Below are 19,149 nucleotides of genomic sequence, written 5' to 3'. Positions count from 1 at the left end.
AAAGCTTATGTTCGTTACTAAGAAGCTGTTAGAATTTAGCTTCATTCCTTGCAAAGATGAAAAGGAAGCCATAGTACAAAAAGACTATTTAACATCAGAAGTTAAGTGTTGGTTGGATGGGGCGAAAGATATTTCATTTTAGGTGTTATGCCTAAAATTGGATGTGAAAAGTATACGAAAAGTATTTACCACATTTTCCAGGAATGCTTATTAGTCCGGAATTACAGACAAAAATGGAATTTTAGCCAAACGGCGATAGACCTATCTAAGGGCAAAATTTCGTAACTTATGTGCTAGCAAACCATTGCAAATAGGAGAGAAAGGGCAGCATTAAGTTTAATGTAAGAAGAGATTTTTTTACTGTATACTTTTACCATAAAAAAACCTATTTGAGATCGGAAGGAGAGAGATAGACTGAAAAAGCGATGATATAATTTTTGTTGGTGTATATGGTTACTGGCGGGTATTGTAATATCGACCGTTTTGATATTTTTGTTAAAGAAATTTTTTTTGGTGATAATTGGCATTTCCTTTTCCTTTTTTAATAAATAAGTAATTTTCTCCGTTATCTTTTTGAAAATTCGTATCGAAAATCACATATGTACATATTCGTCAGATTACCTTACCTTCTCTTTCTTGCACCGGCTGACAAAGGATGGTATGCAGCACAGTCAATTAGCGGCTACAGCGAACAATTGAACAATTAGCAAATTGCGCTGTTGGAAGTTATTCATCCGCTTAAAATCATTAGATTAATATGTAACGAGTCAGAAATAAGTTGAGCATAATATTTCGCTGACTAGGCACTTCTAACAACCTTGGAACAGGGGAAACAACTAAATATTGTCGATCTAGGAAAACTTAGTGAAAAGGTGTCTCCTCAAACACTCCTACCAAAATAAAGCCGACATTGTCCGAATTTTTAAAACTTACCAAAGTAAAGTGAAAGAATCGTGCAAAAAAAGAGGTTATATGCTGCTACGATAATTCACATCTATATGTGGAGCGTTGCAAAATTCATCGTCAATAAAAACTCGGAGCTACTTCCTCATTCGTCACATCTTCTCTTCGCACCGTGACGTTACAAGCTACAAAATCCTTTTAAAAAACATAAACATCACATTTCTCTTCCCCTTACTATCGTTCTTAACAAAAGCTGCTCAGAAGTTACCTTTCCAGATAGTGGACAGAGGGTTGTATCACCCCTTATATAAAGAAGATGATGTTACATTGACCGAAAACTACTGTCCAATATCAATTATTTTTCCATCTCCAAAATTCTTGAACGACGGAATGGTTGGGGGGATAGAGAGTTAGCCCCTCAATCCCGTTACTCTGGATTCAAAAGAATAAGTATTGTTTGCTCCAGTGGTAGCGTCTGAATTTCCTTTTAAGGGTTTGTGAAAAACAAGATTTTATTAAAATGTTCGTACTGTCTGCCTCCAACACACGCATTTTGCTAGGACAGGAAATTTGGGGGAAAGGTTGGAATTGGGAATCTACAGGCATGCAGCGGGAATTTAAGGGGGAGGTGTCTAGCGTCCTGACCTACAGAATCACTTCATCTCAGGCAGGGTCTATCTCATCTTCTTTTTCTACCATAGATATTGCCCTTACATACTTTTCGGGTTAGATAATCCTCATCCATACAGATTAGGTTACCCGCCCGCCGGAACCTGTTGAGTTTTTATCCACAGGCAGTCGTAGTGTCATTCATAGTTTTTTATTATTATGTAGGCTACGGAATCGTTCATCCTCATGTAGGACGGTAACAATTCTTCGGAGGATTCTTCTCTCGAATCGGGGCAAGAGTTCCCAATTTTTCTTGTTAAGAACCCCGGTCCCTGAGGAATACATAAGAAGTGCCAAGTTCATAGTTTTGTATAGTAATAGCTTTGGCCCTATGCTGAGACGTTTCGAGCGAAACAGTTTTTGTATGCTGAAATATGCTCTGTTGGCATAGGTTATAGCTGTCATAGGTTGTGATTTTCGACTCTAGATAGGAGAAGTTTTCAAATCAAGTTGTAGTCTTCTGTGTTTATTGTTTGCATTTGATCAGTGTGATTCTATGTTATTGATTCTTTGTTCTTTGGCGCTAACGTTGCCCCCGTCTCGCCTTTATTAATATGCAGTCACAGATCTCGTGCTCGGTCTGGATGAAGGTAGAGGGGTTGTTCTTCCCATAATATCAACATCGTCAGCGTAGGCCAGTAGTTGGGTGCATTTGAAGAGGATAGTGCCCCTTGTATTGACATCGACATCGCGAATCACCTCCTCTAGGGCCAGGTTAAAGAGAAAGCATGATAGGGCATCCCCTTGTATTAGACCGTTGTTGATGTTGCATGCACATTAGTGAGGGTCAGCCTAGCCAGTCTTATCAATTTCGTCGGGATATCGAATTCTCTCATGGCCGCGTACAGTTTTACTCTGGCTATGCTGTCATTGGCGGCCTTGAACTCGATGAAAAGATGGTGCAACTGATGTCCATACACCTCTACAATTCCTGCACATCGTGATATTCCTCTTTTAATATATGGGAAAGATAATGCCTCGTTACCAGTCGCCAAACATTGATTCGCTGTGCCACAATTTGAACATCAGTTGATAAACTGCTTGGTGTAGTTGGTCGCCTCCATATTTAAGCAATTCTGCTGTAATTTCATCGGCTGCTGGCGAATTACGGCTTTTAAGCCGATGAATTGCACAGACTGTTTTTTCCATGCTTGTGCTGATGGTTTCGATATTTGCCCATCGTCTTCAGTTGACGGGACCTCCAGCTCGTTGATATTTTGGTTGTTGAGCAGTTCATCAAAATACTCAACCCATCGCTCCAATATCATCATTACCCCCTTTGTCTCGGCAGGCTGACTCGTTGATAAAATTTGCGCGCCTGGTGCGGTTGCTCCTTGTACTTTTCGAGTTCACAGACCTGTTGGTTCTCCCAGGATTCCTTTTTCCTTGTGCGAAGTCGTTTCTCTGCTAGATAGAGTTCGTGATAACCCTCCGCGGGTACCCGCGTTCTTTGAGGATGCAACATTATTCGGTATGCGGCATTCGTCCGTTCCTTTACTAGCTAGCATTCATTGTCGCACTAGCCGTTTCGACTTTTCTTGCAGCTGGGGCCAACTGTGTTTATGAGCGGTATCAATGATAACACTCTTCAGGTGGTTGTGAGGATCATTTGTTGTTGCTTCATCTCCAGGACATCTGTTAGTTGCGCTTATTGCGGCATTCATTCACCTTTATAGGTGTTACGGAGGGCTTTGTTGTTGATGGCTCCAGTATTCACTAGCACCTAATTATCGGAGGGGATTATAGGCGGTGTTGTAATTCGAGCCCGGAGCATTATGCCAACGAGATAGTGATCCTAGTCTATATTGAGATCTCAACGTAATAACATTTTTGTAGCTAATTTTCCAACTAATTGATAAATTAGATCTGGGCTAATTTGATATTTTATAACTTTACAAATGTTCTGTTACCACCCCAGTTTCCCTACAGAATAATCAGATGCAGAATGATATAAAACCCCATAAAGTACGCATCTTTAAGTTCGTAGTTAACACACACAACACCGGAATAGTCAAAATTAAATGCTTGGCAAATATTTAGCGTGACCATGGCGGCAGCAGCATGGGCAACCGAGATGATGACGTTTCCCCCGCCGTATATTGTTATCATATAACAATTTTTCTATTTTCCATCTACAAACGTTATATTTACAAAGCTACAACAAACTTATCTGCTTTCGCCTCTAAGAAGACCAGTAGCAAATCTTGGAGATAGTTTTCCGATTTCTTCCATGTAGCTGACTGAATAGATACATAGCGGGTACGAATGGTTCGCTTCGCTAAGTGTGCTAATTGTACAGTAAGTGATATAGACTAATTTGCAAGTTTCAAAGTAAATTTTGGCAGTTTCAATGAGATTCGGAGAACCTTGAAATGCATAGGGCAATTAGAACCCGGTGCAGTTGCAGTTAGATTAATTAACTCCGAACTTTCGCCAATAGTTCAGTAATCAGTGCAAGCAAAGAAATTCATACAGCGGCGATAGTTATTCAGCCAGGGAACGATGGTAGCCTTTTATGATACAACCACAACGTGTAAGGGATAGTGATTTCGGTGCAGATAACTTAATTAGTGTGCTCGGAGTGTAGAATAAGTTTTGTGATAAATGTTGCTACACGGTTAAGTCATCGTTGAAAGTTGCCATCATTATACAGGAGTCGAAAAACTTGTGCACTTTCCCTTCAAGAAGAGTGATGAAGGATCGAAAGGGATCCTCCATAAGTTCAACGTTAACGAAGTTTTTTATTTTAAACGTGCGAGATTTGCTGAAAGCTCAACATGAAGGCAGAGATGAGGTATGTGGGTGGCAGTTGCATAGTAAAATTCTCATTTGCTTTATCGTTGAGAAAATCTAGTTAACCAGCTGGGCGCTGCAGCATGGGAATTAATTTGTAAGGAACGTCAAGTTGTCCTTTGTAGACTCATCTAATTTCACTATACCTTAAGTGTTACTCAAATGCAAATTGTGGTTCATTTGGTATTGACGGTTCTATCGTATTGTATCGTCTTATATAATGCCTTGCGATATATACAGATGTACTGACTCTAGTGAGAGGCAACTTACTGCATGGTAGGTTCCAAACTTCCAGCATATATCCATGTTGCTGATGATTTCCTTCGGAAGAACAAAAGAAATATTTATAATTGTATGAAGTATTTATAATTTAGAATTTATTATCCTTTCTACAATAGTATTCATATCTCACACTTTTCCATTAACGATAATTTAATTTTTTGTGAAATTTGCTGAAAATATATCAATTCCAAAAGTTGTGGATTAGAAGCACTAAAGATGAAATCAATAAGAAGAAGAAGATGCAGTTATTAATGTAAATTTCCAAAAAAAAAACATTTTAGTTTTTGCTACGTACGTAAAGATACTATCAACAGATAAGTGCATGTATCCTGATAAAACGATTCAAGTTGGTTAATCGTATCACACTATGTACATTTATTTATTCGCAGCTGCCCGTTGACGATAGATGGTGATGATAGAATCACTTAATTTTTAAGGTTTTGTTTGTAAAACAAAACCTTATTAAAATCGGTTCAATGTCTGTCCGTCTGTCTGTCTCTCTGTCTGTCTGTCACAGGCACTTTTCTCAGAAACGGCTATACCGATTGGCACGAAATTTGGTGAGAAGGTGGGAACTGTGGCCCCCAGACATGCAGTGAGTGATATCCTCCTACGTTGAGACTTAGGGGGGGGGGGGGTCCCCATACATGTAAAAGGGGCGTGTAAGATTTTTTTCACCAAATATAGTCTTGTGTTAAAAAGGTGGGAAGTGGGAAGGGTACAAAGTGATGATTTCTTTAACGGACCAAACTACCCAACCGAAAAATCTGAAAAAAATCATGAAGCTGCCTCTATACGGTGCCCAAGCCTCAAAATTCCCTCCATATCGATATCTGTTCAAATTAAGTTAATAATAGTATATTATCAATTTGGGAAAATTGAGTAAAACCCCCCTTAATTTTTTCTCAGAGTTATGAAAGTTGGTAGTAGTATAAAATGTAATATGAAGCCTATTATCTCCAAGTTTCATCAAAATCATACTATTAGTAACGAAGTTACAGTAGCTCGAAATTGTCTTTGCCATGTAAATTTACAACCCGAACTACTAATTCTGACATGCTAAATGCATATACATAACGGGCTACGTACAAATGGGATAGTTCTACACTCAAATATACTTACAGAAGAAACAAACAAAACCTGTCATACCTGAAGCGCCCGATTTGTTTTTCATGAAGTCAAAAAAACTAACACTTCTGGTACTCATTTAGCGCACTCTTTTTAAGGTTTTGTGTGAAACAAGCTTACTTTTCGAAAATGATTTTATTTCTGGCATTGGGTGAAACACAGGGGAGTGAAAACCCAAAATGTGTGCCCCAAAAAATGAAACAGGTCTCATTCTCAGAACTCATCCAACCAAACAATCTAAACAATGGTGCACCTATGCAAAATATAGGCTCCAAAATACATCTCATTCCGATATCTGCTAACTCTTAATGCACTATCCAGTTTGCAATCCTCGGATTTATATTCAGAGCACAATAATGTGGGCACCTCATGAGAAAATAACGGACGTGAGAGACACACAGCACGAAAAGAGATATTGTTAAAATTGAATCCAGTTCTTGTAGTACTTTCTGATTCTCGAACCCCCATACATCTGTTTGGTAAGATATGGAGTTATCCTGAAATGCAAAGAAAACCAGGGTGAATCAGAAGACTACTGGATATGCTGAGCTCTTCTTCACCGTTGGCTCGAGAACAGAATGGGGGGAAGGGAGGAGTCTACCTTTCGGATAAAAATGAGAAGTGAGCCTTTTCCTTGGGATAACATGCAACGGTCTTTCAGGCTGAAGTGTATATGATCCTAAAGGCAACGACCTGGGTGACCAACGGAGGAGGACAGGCGCGTCGTAATCTACGGTGATAGTCCAGCTGCACTAAGTGCGTTGAGAAATCCTATGATCACCTCAAAAATCGTCCGGGAATGCAGAATCTGACTGAACCCTATTTATATTTCCAACTATTCTAGATACTTAACCACTGTGGCGCACATGGAAATAAAATCGTAGATGTCTTAGCTAAAAAGGACCGGAGTCAACTATTGGAATGGCAGTAGCACTGGCCAATGTTCTTTCAAATACTGGAAACAATCTTCCCATAGCGATACGTGGAAGAGTGTAAATGCACAGCCCACTTTTCTTGTCAGAACCAAATAAACATACCGTAAGGTTTATTCTGCCGAAAAGCAGGAAGATCTCACTGGCCACAATTCACTATTTGATCATGTGTTCAAAATAGGAATTCTACGAGATGATACGAGTCCGTTCTATAATAAAGAAGCGGAATTCACGGAAAATTTTCTAAATGAGTGTCCTGCCTAAGGACGCTTCCGACATCAGGTTTTTGGTATAGATATATCCAGTTGAAGCGGGTAGTATCACATCCTCTAATGCATGGGACAATCCAATTTCTGATCCACTATTTCATGAAATGAATGCAACGATGTCATATCCTTTTTTGAGACGTTCCTTCAGACCTGTTTCGATTTCCTGAATTATCTATTTGTGCTTTCCAGGGATGACAATGTCATCAATATATATAGTAGAAATATTCGGTCTTGGCTAGTCTATTCTCAATTATAAGCACTGGTACGTTTACAATCTATCAAAGTCATGCGTGTTTTGTTCCAGGCTCCGGGATCAAAACACACTCTTTGATCACCAGCCTAGGCGAGGTTCGCCTGAGGTGAACGCCCTAGCATTTCTCTCTGGGATCATTTTTATTTTTAACGGCATTGGCAGACAGGTGTCGGTGTGGATCCATCATAGTGGAGTAACTCCAACTTTGCTTTATTTATCTCTTTCCCTAATCTCAGCCTGTTATTTTTGCTTTATCGTTGCCTCAAACACTCCTCCTTTATCTGAGCTTGGAGCCAGCATGCTATATAAATAACATGGCGGAGTTACAAACTGAAGCGTCTTCTGGCTTATAAAAACGATGTTATACAGGATAACTTCAAACACATTTCCATCATCTTGCTCTTCGTTGTTCTGCTATTTTTCCCCTTAGCTTACTATTCTAACAGTTTGTCAAATTTGAGAAAAAAAGTTTTTGTTCCATGATTGTATTTTATAGTAAGCAATGGCTTCTAAATCGGAAATTGACTGGCGATATCCTTGCTTTACAATGTTCTTGAAAGTAATCTCTACAATTCATGTGTTTTTACCTTGATCGTTGCGTATTCCTAGTGACTGTCCCCAATTCTTTAGATGGTATGCGACCTGCGCTTACGATCCTCTTCAAAGAGCTGGACTAGCTATAGTTGAACTATTATCCAGGGAACTGATCTTATCTGCTAGAAAGGGATCTACAATAAAATAATTTGCCAGGTTGTGCATATTGTAACGATATTTAAGTACGTACATATATTACCGTTCATTTTCTCTGCCGAAATAACCATATCTGGCCGTTTTAGAGTGATATTTTCCGTTTGAAAAATAAAGTGAATTTTCTATAAACTGAGAGAATTTTCTAGCGCTTCCAACATCATCCCCTGTGATTTTTTGGGTCCACCGATCTAAACGGGTTTCAGGGTAGCCGCAATCTTTGAGGGAAAACCTTGCTAATCATATCTGCTTGATCTCTCACGGAATCATGAACTGAAAATGAACTCCAATAAAACGAAGGTTCTCATTCTGACGGGTCACCGTACTCTTCTTATCTGTATTAGAGTGTAGTGCATTAAGGGCGTTGATCAGTTTGTACATGCAGTTGGCATTTTATCAACGGCAGCATCAAATTTGATGTCGCTCAACGCAATAACAGCGCTAGAACCATCTAGAAGTGCAACTGCCTCAACACCAACATCATCTTCTTTAACACTGTTCTCTGTTTGCTGTTACTCGAAAGATCCAAGCCTTCTTCAACACTTTAGATAATTTAGGACGAAAACTTTGTCGTGTGGGCTAAATATCCGTAGATGTGTTGCATATTAAGAAAGATCGACAGCTCCATAATATAATATTTTTTTCAAATTTTGCGTTTGTGCAGTTTCCCAGAAAGAGCCCTACCTAATTTCCAATCCGTACTAGACCATCTCTCTCTTGCACCTTTCTGTAATTCCTGCCCGAAAAGACATTTATAAAAGAAGGGAGGAGCTTTCAGATTAAAAGAATTCCAATGTCTCAATAGAGCAACTTTGAAATTTTTCCAACACAAAAAGTAAGAAAATAATTTTTCCATAACTTTTCATTCGCAACGAATGATGACATTTTTTATACAAATTCAGTGCTTAATAAACGACCCTAATCGGCTAAATTTCTCTTTTCTATCCGCTTGATCCTAATCACATGTAGAAGTTGCTGCTCTCAGGTGACATAAATTAAAGGTTCTCACAGAAACCTGAGTTGTCATGCACATTAGGCGATTATATGATCAACTATTGTTGTAAGTTCTTAATAGCAATTGGTCAAAACATAGAAAATGGAAACTTTCAGTTTCGAGGCAAAAAAAGGAAAAATATATCCAATACCGGTATTTGGATATAGATTACTTGTGGTTGATCATGAATAATAGTACCAGTGGGCGGAATAAGTGTTGTTGTAAAGAATATTTATATTCTTTAATATTTTTTATTGAGAGGGAATAAATTAAATTTCTATTTTATTTTTATATATTGAATTTTTTAATTATACTCTTCTCTTCTTTCTTCTAAAGTGTTATTTTTTATCCATAGCTTATTGAGTTTAGAATTTAAGGATTTTGAGTGAATTTGAGATGAAACTGAAAATTTCCTCTAAACCTATTAACTTTTGCTTTCCCAACAGCTTCCTGCCGTTAAAAATTAAGGAAAACTCAAACACTTTCTTTTAAAACAGAATTTAATTTTACATATTTTTTTATAATCACGGGAAATTCACTTAAACAGTCAAACTTTTTAAACATTATTCATAAAAATAACATTATTCTTATTTCGAGACACATCCTCTCTTCCGAGTTGTAAATGTTTTTCAGATATGTATTTGGGTCACATGTCTGCCCTTCTATCCTGTTGTAAAGATATCTTGTCACTTTCAGTGTTCAGTTTTGAATAATTTTGAAACTGTAAAAGGATGAACTAAACAGTCTGTCCTTAGTAGAATGCAGCAGTAAAAATCGTACATCCGCTTTTTCTGCTTTATACGCCCTGAGATGTAACATGACAGAATGCTTGATGTATTCTTGCAACGTTTCACTTTAGGCGAGGATTGTCCTGTTTTCGATAGTCTCTCCATATTCTGTTGGGTGAATCGGTTGCAGCAAAAATTTCCATCAATTGAACAAAATAAAGCTGGGCATTCTGGAACTTTTGAAATGCCACTAGTAAGTTCTCTACATTGATATCCATTGGTATCACGGACGGGATTAGGGTTCTAGATGTTTTTTAAACAACAGACAAGGCGAGGAAGACCAGTTTCCACAAATACTGCAAATATTTCCCAGGATCTATAAGAGCAAAATTTACGCCGGAAATATATTGTTGCGAAATGGCACATTGTTGCAAATCTATTTTCTTTCGAATCATTTCGAAAGTTATGGAGATGTTCCAACTATCGGCGGAAATTCTTTAATGCGAAATCGCTTCACTAATGAGTGGACCTTGCTTAAACGTGTAATTTACTGGCGGCGAAGGTTACAAAATTCGTTTCACATGGCCAGTCACTTAAAACCTGGACCCCTTTGAGGTAGAAAATTGGGAATAAGCTTCCATATATATTGTATACTGATTACTTTGAATGCTTTGCATTTGACTCCAAACTGTGTATAAGCTGGAATAATATGACAAAACCTGAACAACGATGAAATTTATGAACAATACTACGGCCGTATAGTTTTGGATCAAATCGGGCTCAATAGGTTGCAATGGGCGAGTCATTTAATCCGTATGGGTGAGGATGATCTAGCGCGGAAATTTTTTAAAGTCAATATCCATAGTGGAATGGTAGGTTATGTGAAGGCGTAGACCGGAACTTCAGACAGCCTTTAGGTACTACTAAGGCAGGCCTAGACCGGATATCGATTGATGCGCCGTTGATGAAGATCAATATACCAAATCAAATTCCGTCGCGTGAATCGGTTTCGCCACTTTAATCGACCATAAGTTTACTCCAGGCGATAATTGTAAGGATGGATGCCATAATAGCCAATCGTATAAGGATTAAAGAATGGGCAGGGATCTGAACTTCTGAAAAATCCAATTTCGGCGCAAAAAGGTCCCGAAAATGTTTCCGTTATAATCAAAATTTATTGAATAAAGTAATTTACTATTATTAACTTTATTTGATATTAGAATACGTTGTGTCTTTAGATTTTATAGAAGAATATGATTTTTTCAAGGATTAGAACGTTATGTATTTCAATTTACAATGAGATAATTTTGAGCTCTAAGCCTATCTCCCAAGCGGTGTTTCTTATCGTTAAAGAGTAACACGACTTTGTTAAACGTTTGTCTACTGCTTCCAACCGATCAGACTACACCTAAATGCTAAATGCCTGAAACCTCGGTAGGAAATGCTTATTATTTCGATGGATTTCTCCAAGGCTTCCCTTTTACTCGTTACATGGCTCTCAGGATCAAGCGGCATCTCAACTCCCAACATCTTGGGACCTCGGTGTAACGCTCAATGACAAGCTCCATTTGGGCAGCCCCTGCCTCGATGTGGCCAATGTCGTCGATTGCAAAGTATGCCTGTTCTGGAATACTACTTTATCCAGGGTGCCCTGTTGTCTGTCTGGTCATCAAAACCCCCGTTTTATTTAGATTCATTCCTTCTGTTCTCATTTTGGAACTTCTGTGCTCTTGCCATTGGCGTTCTACTTTCCGCGATTGAAAAGTTCAGTGACTCAGAGTGTTGGGTCTATGGCACCGATGGGTGCAACCGCTCTAACTGTCTTCTTGGCTGGAAGTATTCCCGCCTTCGGTCAATAAGCAAAGTACCGCCATTGTAATTAACACAGTATAAATGTTCGATAACTTACGCGCATTGGTGTCGGCTTTGACAAGTCGAACACCCAGCTTGTTGTAAAAATCTCTGTAATGGGCTGTTCGAATAAAACCAATGGCGTTGTTCCAAAGCTAAATATCACGGTTGATGAATCGCCTTGACGGTTGCCGAGACCGTTTTGCAGACCATCTCGTTAGTGTCTCCAAACCTCTCCGACGCTGGTTATGCACAGCAGCCGGATACATAAGATAATTTCTTCTCGTTCTTTCTTTCTCATGCTTTTTCTTCGATGGCTTGATTTAAGCCATGTAAACTGCTTAACAGACTACATCCTTTGCATCAAATTCGATAAAAATAGATTTGCCGTTCTAGAATAAATTGGAGGGAGAGGAGACAGACCGACATACGGAGAAGGGAGGGGAGACAGACCGACATACGGACGAACAGGCAAACATATATGCATTGAATCGATTTTAATAAGGTTTTGTTTTACACATGTTGAAATCACATATGTTTAAATCAACGCCCGGCAAATAATACTACTTTTGCACCATCCACAGTAGAAGTTTCACTCGCATTTGCATAATTTCAAATACTGTTGTGTGACTGTGTGCTCTAGATTTACATCAATGCCATAGAGCAATACAAAATTCCAACGAAGCAAATCTAGTTAATCCACTGTTCTGACTGGTTCGCAGCAACACAGCTAACCCACTTCCACAACTTCTAATCCATTCCGAAACTTGTTCGAACTTAAACCCACTTCGTCACTTGGCGAAGATTCACTAATGACTGAACAAATTGGAAAGTATCCTTTCTTTTGCTTTTGTTTATGTCCAAATAATCTTTTTCTTGCTTGCTTATCTTAAAGCACTTCTGTTTATCCGGGAAAATACGAAATTTCTGTTTGCAAGTTTTTTGGGTATAATAAAACGTGATTGAAATCGGTTTTCTATTTGCCATCCAATTCTTTGGGCGGCGGGTCACATCGAGTTTGTTTGGAAACTCTTGCACCTATTGGCACATTACATCAGTCAGTTATATTAAAAATATTAAATATTAAGTTATTATAAAAACGAGAAGAGTATTCTTCAAGTTGCAATTGCTTTTGAAGCAAAGTACTGCTTTCGAAATGAAGTCATCCGTTGTTCGGAATGGCGAGTACTGGCATAGAGGAACCAACCAGGTTTGTTTCATTTTGTTTTTTTTTCTGTATTTAAAATGCTTACCATGCGGGGGGTGGGGAGCTTAAAAATATGTCATTTAAATTAGGGAACCATTCTAAAAACTACCCAGAAGTAAAAACTTAAAAATAAATATGAGGGTCCTCCTAGGTGATATCTAGGTCACAAAATACCATCTATATCCATATCTAGAAAAATATAGTTAATGATAGTATATTATTATTGAAAAGAATATAGATCGCAACATGTTGCATCATGGTAGAATGAGGATATCCGCGATTGATATGGGGTTGCACCGATCGTGGAAAAACTACGACAGAGACGTCTTCGTTGGTAATTCGCGCTAACGAGAATTCACTTGCCACTTGGTCTGAACATCGAAGTCAATAGTAAGCGACCAAAAGGCCGACTGAAGCAATGGTGGCTTGATACGCTGGATGGGGATTTAAAAACCTCGAGGTTGACTCCAGATCAGGCATTTGATAGAGTCAAATGGCGAAACCAATCATGACGAGCCGATCCCGCTTGTGAACGGTACAAAGGCTGAAGAAAAGGAAGTAGAAAGTTAAGTGAAAATCCTACTATTATTAAAAAGTTGTAGGAGTAACAGGTCAAAGTTGTCTATTTTGCGTAAATTTACTGCACCCTAAGACATATGTACAAGAATATAGTACACAATATGATGCGAGCGCTTCCATGCATCCCCTCTGGTCCGCATCCAACCAAAGAGTCGTATGGAGTGAAAACCAGAAGGTCTCAGTTCTCAGCATGACAGTAGAGAGAGAGAGGGTTCATTCTCTGAAACTACCCTTCCAACAATTTTATAAAACAATGAAAATGCCTCTGAATAAAGTCTAGGCCTCAAAATATACGTCGTACTATTCTCTTTCCAAATAAAGTTAATAATGTTATTATATTATATTTCCGAATTTTATTGGATGGCTCTCCTTAAATTTACCCTAGAATTACGATTATGTAAACAGAATACAAAGCATAATTTTGGAAAGTTTTGAGGGAATCGTGCTTTTATTAACAAAGTGAAGGGGGTCGTCCGTGGGTCGGGTCCAAAGAAACTATTTTTTTTAAAATCAATTGCATCCAGATATAGTGTAGAATTTTTGGACAAAGTTATGTTTGGGACATTCCAAGTTATTCGGAAATTACATTATTAAACAGGTAAAGTGTCATACGTCAGGTTTATGTTGATCGCCGTAATGATGTGCGAATTTACCGTTCCGAAAGAACTTCGAATGACTTCGCTAAAAGAATGAAAATTGAAATCAAGGCTTTACATGTGTTCTTTAAAGAAACCGAAGGTTTATGGACCAGGTATATCAGACTAATAGTCAATTAACGTTTTAGTGTTACTAATTACGTTTTAATTTTTAAATGCGTTTCTCTCGACAATAGGTGTTGGAAATCGGGTGCTACCATAGCGCAAAATCTATCCAACGAAATGCTTTGAAATTTTCACGACTTATTTAGAACATATTTCTACAGCTCGCAAACTAGGATAATCGCGAATTATGGGGCCGTTTTTTTTTATACATTAAAGAATGTGTGAAAAAGCATCAAAATATACAAAAAGAATTAACAAGCTACCAAAAATGTACGTTTTGAAATTTTTTGATAATCCCAGTTTAAAAGCTGACATATTTCACAAGCCTCTAGTATGGCACCCGAGAAACAGTTTTTTTTTTTTGGAGAATTCTTCTACTTAAAGAGCAAGCGAATATACAGTAAATAATTCGCATTTGTATGTTTATTTAGTTCTTAAAAAAAAATTCTCAAAAAGCGAAGAAAAACGGCCTTCACATGTGATAACTCCCTTGAATTTACTGTACCCTAAGGTTTTATCCCATTAAAGTGAATAATCTGACATATTAAATTTAATTACGCTATATCCTACTACCTACATAGAAATGGATTTGTATTCTTTATGCGCACTTTATTCCCACATATGAAATACATAAACTCTTTCATACCAGAACCCCCGAGCTTGCGGTTTCCGATTTATTGGAACTGTCAATAACTGTCCTGACAAACATCAGTGCAGATACATACTATATGTTCAGGAAATATGTATGTACATCTTCTTTTTCTTCAGCCTTTGTCCCGTCCACAAGCGGAGTCTGCTCGTCGTAATCGGTTTCGCCACTTAGCTCTATCGAATACCTGATCTGGGTGCAATCTCGTGGCTTTTAAATCCCCATCCAGCGTATCAAATCACCGTTGTTTTGACCTGCATTTTAGTCGTTTACTATCGATTCTACTTAGCGTGAATTGCGTGAGTCTACCATGGAAGACGCCTCTCTCGCAATTTTTTCACGATTGGTTCAACCCCATAACGATCGCGGATATCCTCATTTCGGATCTGATGAAAACGTGTCACGCCACTAGTCCAACGTAGCATCTTCGTCTCCATTACCACAAGACGCCGTTCATTGTCTTTTATAGTCGGCCAACGCTCAGAATCATAGAGGGAGATAGGACGGACGACATTGCGATAATTTTCAGATTTGTGTCGTTCGTTGATACGTCGATCCCAAAGAATACCAGTTGTGGAATGCCACTTCATCCAGGTTGCGTTAATGCCTGAAGCAATTTCATAATTTTTAATGCAGGTTAGAATGATAAGAAAGAACTTAAGGGAATATATGTTTTGAATCAATATATAATAAAATAAATAGCTAAGAATCATTGTAAAATCTGCCTAAATTTGGACAGTCATTGCGTGAATCTACTTTTTGCATGTTTTTCCTAAGAATCCCATCTAACATCTTAATTCGCTTTTTTGTTGGCTGTATTTATAACATACAGATTATTTGTTTTCGCATCTTTTGGTGACCATTAAGTTGAAAATATTATTAATTTTTTCACAGTCCATAATGTTTCATTAAGATATTTCTTCTACCCCTGTATTTTCAGCATACGCCTCGCAGTTGGATTGAGACAAATTTTCACAAACGAGAATGTGTAAAGTTCGTGCCGAGTACTAAGGACGAGACAAGGTAAGTATTAAACATTTGCGTGGATTATTTACATTGTGATTAGTACCACCTCGTGTTGACTGGAGCACTGAATGATTATCAAACAACACATCATAATTTATTCTGATTTATAACGAACTTGAATGTCATGGAATTTGCTAAACAACATTAACTTATCTTTTGCCTGTTTTAAATGAAAGATATAAAATGGATTGGACGAATGTATTTGAAATGAAGTAATTCAGGAGAACATTAGGAACAGTTCAAATTAGATTACGTAGAATGTAGCCGCCCCTCATACTATGGCTTGCTCGAGAATTCTCATATATTCACAATCTGCAAATATATGGATCTATCATTGGAGAAACATAGGAATCAAAAGTTATCTCGAGAAGGAATAGATAATGAGATGCTTGATTGCGTTGATCAGAATCCTTGTACAAACATCTTAATATTCAAATATTCTCCAAGAGAATTTAAAAATAGATAATCTAATCTTAAGAACAAAAACGTGAATTTGCTTTTCACCAATTTACTTATTGTACTCTATGGTTGCGATTTCTCCAAAGCTGTTTTATGGCATACCGCCTATGAAGAGGCTACACGACTTAGTAATTTTCAGGCTAAAATAAGAAAAAACTTCTAATGATGAGCCGATTTTCGATCAGTTTAGAATGTATTATACCATATTCTTGAAAGGAACTTCGGTCTGAATCATCCCATACGTATAAGGTACCTTTGAAAGGCAAATGCTACTTCAATTGTTTATTGAGTCGCTCCCGATATCGAGCAATCGTAACATGAAGCATCCGGAAATATATGTATAGGAATAGCAGATGAGCTGAAAAGTTCGTGCTGCTAGTACTAAATCCATAACATTTTTAGTTAACCCTAATTTTGAAAAGACACGTGTAAAAATTTGACAGCTGTCGGACTACTAGTTTGTGAGATAGAGCATTTTGAGTGAAACAATTTTTGTGAGTTCGAAAAAAATGGATTAAAAGGAATTTGGTGTGTTAATAAAGCATTGATTTTGGTTTGCGAAGTTTAAATGAAACGAAATGAGCATCAACGACGAGGCACGCATCAAAAAAGTTCACAAAATAATTTTGGATGACCACAAAGTGAAGTGGATCGAGATGGCTGAGTCTCTGAAGATGTCAAGGAAACGTGTTGGATATATCGTGCATGAATGTTTGGGTATGCGCAAGCTCTGTTCAAATTTCGTGTCGCACGAATTAACAATCGACGAAAAACAACAACGAGTTGACGATTCTGGGCAATGTTTGAAACTCTTCCTCCTTAAAAAAGCCCCAATTTATGCGTAGATATGTGACAATGGACGAAACATGGCTCCGTTATTTCACAATAGAATCAAAACGATCGTCATCTGGGTGGACTGCACGTGGTGAATCGACTCCAAAGCGTGCAAAGACGTAACAGTCGGTTGGAAAGGCTATGGCATCAGTATTTTGGGATGCGCATGGTATAATATTCATCGACTATCTTGAGAAAGGAAGAACCATCAAAAGTGGCTGTTACGTAGCGTTATTGGAGCGTTTAAAGGATGCAAAATTGCATGAGTTGGGATTCGAATTGCTTCCGCATCCACCATATTCTCCAAATCTGGCCGCCCGCGACTTTTTTCAGTTCGTAGAACTCAAGAGATTACTCGCTGGAAAGAAATTTGGCGCCGATGAAGAGATAATCGCCGAAACTGAATCTTATTTTGCTAGGGACAAATCGTACTATAAAAATAGTATCGAAAAATTGTATGACAATTATATTTATGTACAGTGCGCGAAATTTGCTTAGCTGTACACAGTAATTTCCAAAAAAGTAACGGTAAAACGGCGGGATTTAAAATTTTATTTATGTAACATTGTGTTCTGAAGCCTACATTTCATACGATGAGTGCAACCACCAAACTAAGAATATAACGGTATCCTAATTAGGCTTAGCCACAGCGCCATTTTAAGGATCGTATCGGTGAATTCTCCTCAATTCTCAGTGTTTTTGTAAATATTTCAGAAAAACTAATTTGCCAGGTTTATTTGAGGCTCATAATTTCAACTGAAACAAGTCGGGAAACGGGAAGCTGGACGCTTCAGGTACGGAAGGTTTTGTGTTTTGTGTATTTCTTAGTACATAGCACGTAATATAATATATGTATGTATTATATGAGAGTATCCACTTTCGGGTGGTATTGACATTCATAGTCTTCAATTTTCAAAGCAGCAGCAACTTTGACGTATTATAAATTTGTTAGTAATAATGCAATTTCCACCAAACTTGGTAAGATCATGCTCCACATTATAGCCTACATTACTGCATTTCGTTGTGCTAGGGTGAATTTAAGGCGAGGGGGGGGGGGGTTTCTAGCCAATTACAAAAAAATATAGCAATATACTATTATTAACTTTATTTGAACAGATATCGGTATGGAAGGCATTTCGGGGCCCAGGAACCATATAGTGGCAGCCTTCTGATTTTTTTCAAATTTTTCGGTTTGGTAGTTTCTGAGAATGGCCCCCTTAAAGAAACGATCACTTTCAACCCTCCGCACTCCCCACCTTTCCGGCAAATATCAAAACCAAGACCGGCTTTGAAAAGTACTAACCGGGACCTTTAATTTGATACCCCACATGACTATATTTGATGAAAACATTTTACACCCCCCTTTTGCATGTATGGGAGCGCCCTTAAATTCGACGTAAAAGGATGTAACTCACTGTATGCGTGAGCGTTCACAGTTCCCATCTTTCTACCAAATTTGGTGTCAACCGCTGTAACGGTCTCCTAGAAAAATGCGTGTGACGGACAGACAGACCGACAGTAAACCGATTTTAATAAGGTTGTTGTTGTGTTTACACAAAACCTAGAAGAACTGGGAGAAAGCCAAATCGTGGTTTTAAAAGAAACTGGACTTTCAAATTGTGAAATTTGTCGCCGAATTAAAAGAATTCGCGGGAAACATGAAGTACGTTTAAGTAATTAACATTACTTATATTTTTATTAAAATATTTAAGCGAACATTTAATATTAATGGTTTTACATATTATTAGTCCTAATTCTAATCAGCGAACTCAACTACAAATCTAGTCAGCGAACTCAACTCCAATTCTATTTTTCAAATCAAAAAGACTTCAGTGTTCTTTTTTCAATTCCAAACTTAATATTAAAAATCAGTGACAGGTCTGAAAAACATAATTACTGCGATCTTCCACTCCCTTGGCGTGCTACGCAAAGTGGATAGATCCGCGCCATCTATATTGCTCGCACTCGCAACATTCGAAATAAATTTCGAATGCTGCGAATCCTGCCGCGCCACATCACTCCGCCCCCAGATGAAACCTAGGGGTTTCAGCGACTGATCACCGAACTTCGTTCGCCGTTAATCCG

At 38.1% G+C, this 19,149-nt stretch overlaps 1 protein-coding gene across 15 annotated transcripts in view; it reads left to right on the top strand.

Moving 5' to 3' along the window:
* Nucleotides 1-19,149, top strand: part of LOC119658934 (transient receptor potential cation channel trpm) — a 489,577-nt gene that overhangs the window by 316,739 nt on the left and 153,689 nt on the right. For all 15 annotated transcript variants that reach the window (XM_038066779.1, XM_038066781.1, XM_038066780.1 and 12 more), the window contains one exon: nucleotides 15,686-15,768. In XM_038066779.1, the coding sequence (XP_037922707.1) occupies nucleotides 15,686-15,768 (83 nt within the window). The remainder of the gene's footprint in view (nucleotides 1-15,685; nucleotides 15,769-19,149) is intronic.

The sequence above is a fragment of the Hermetia illucens genome, chromosome 6 (genome assembly GCF_905115235.1).
Source record: "Hermetia illucens chromosome 6, iHerIll2.2.curated.20191125, whole genome shotgun sequence".
Lineage (NCBI taxonomy): Eukaryota > Metazoa > Arthropoda > Insecta > Diptera > Stratiomyidae > Hermetia > Hermetia illucens.
The sequence above is the reverse complement of the archived record's forward strand: the minus strand, read 5'-3'. Positions and strand labels throughout refer to the sequence as shown.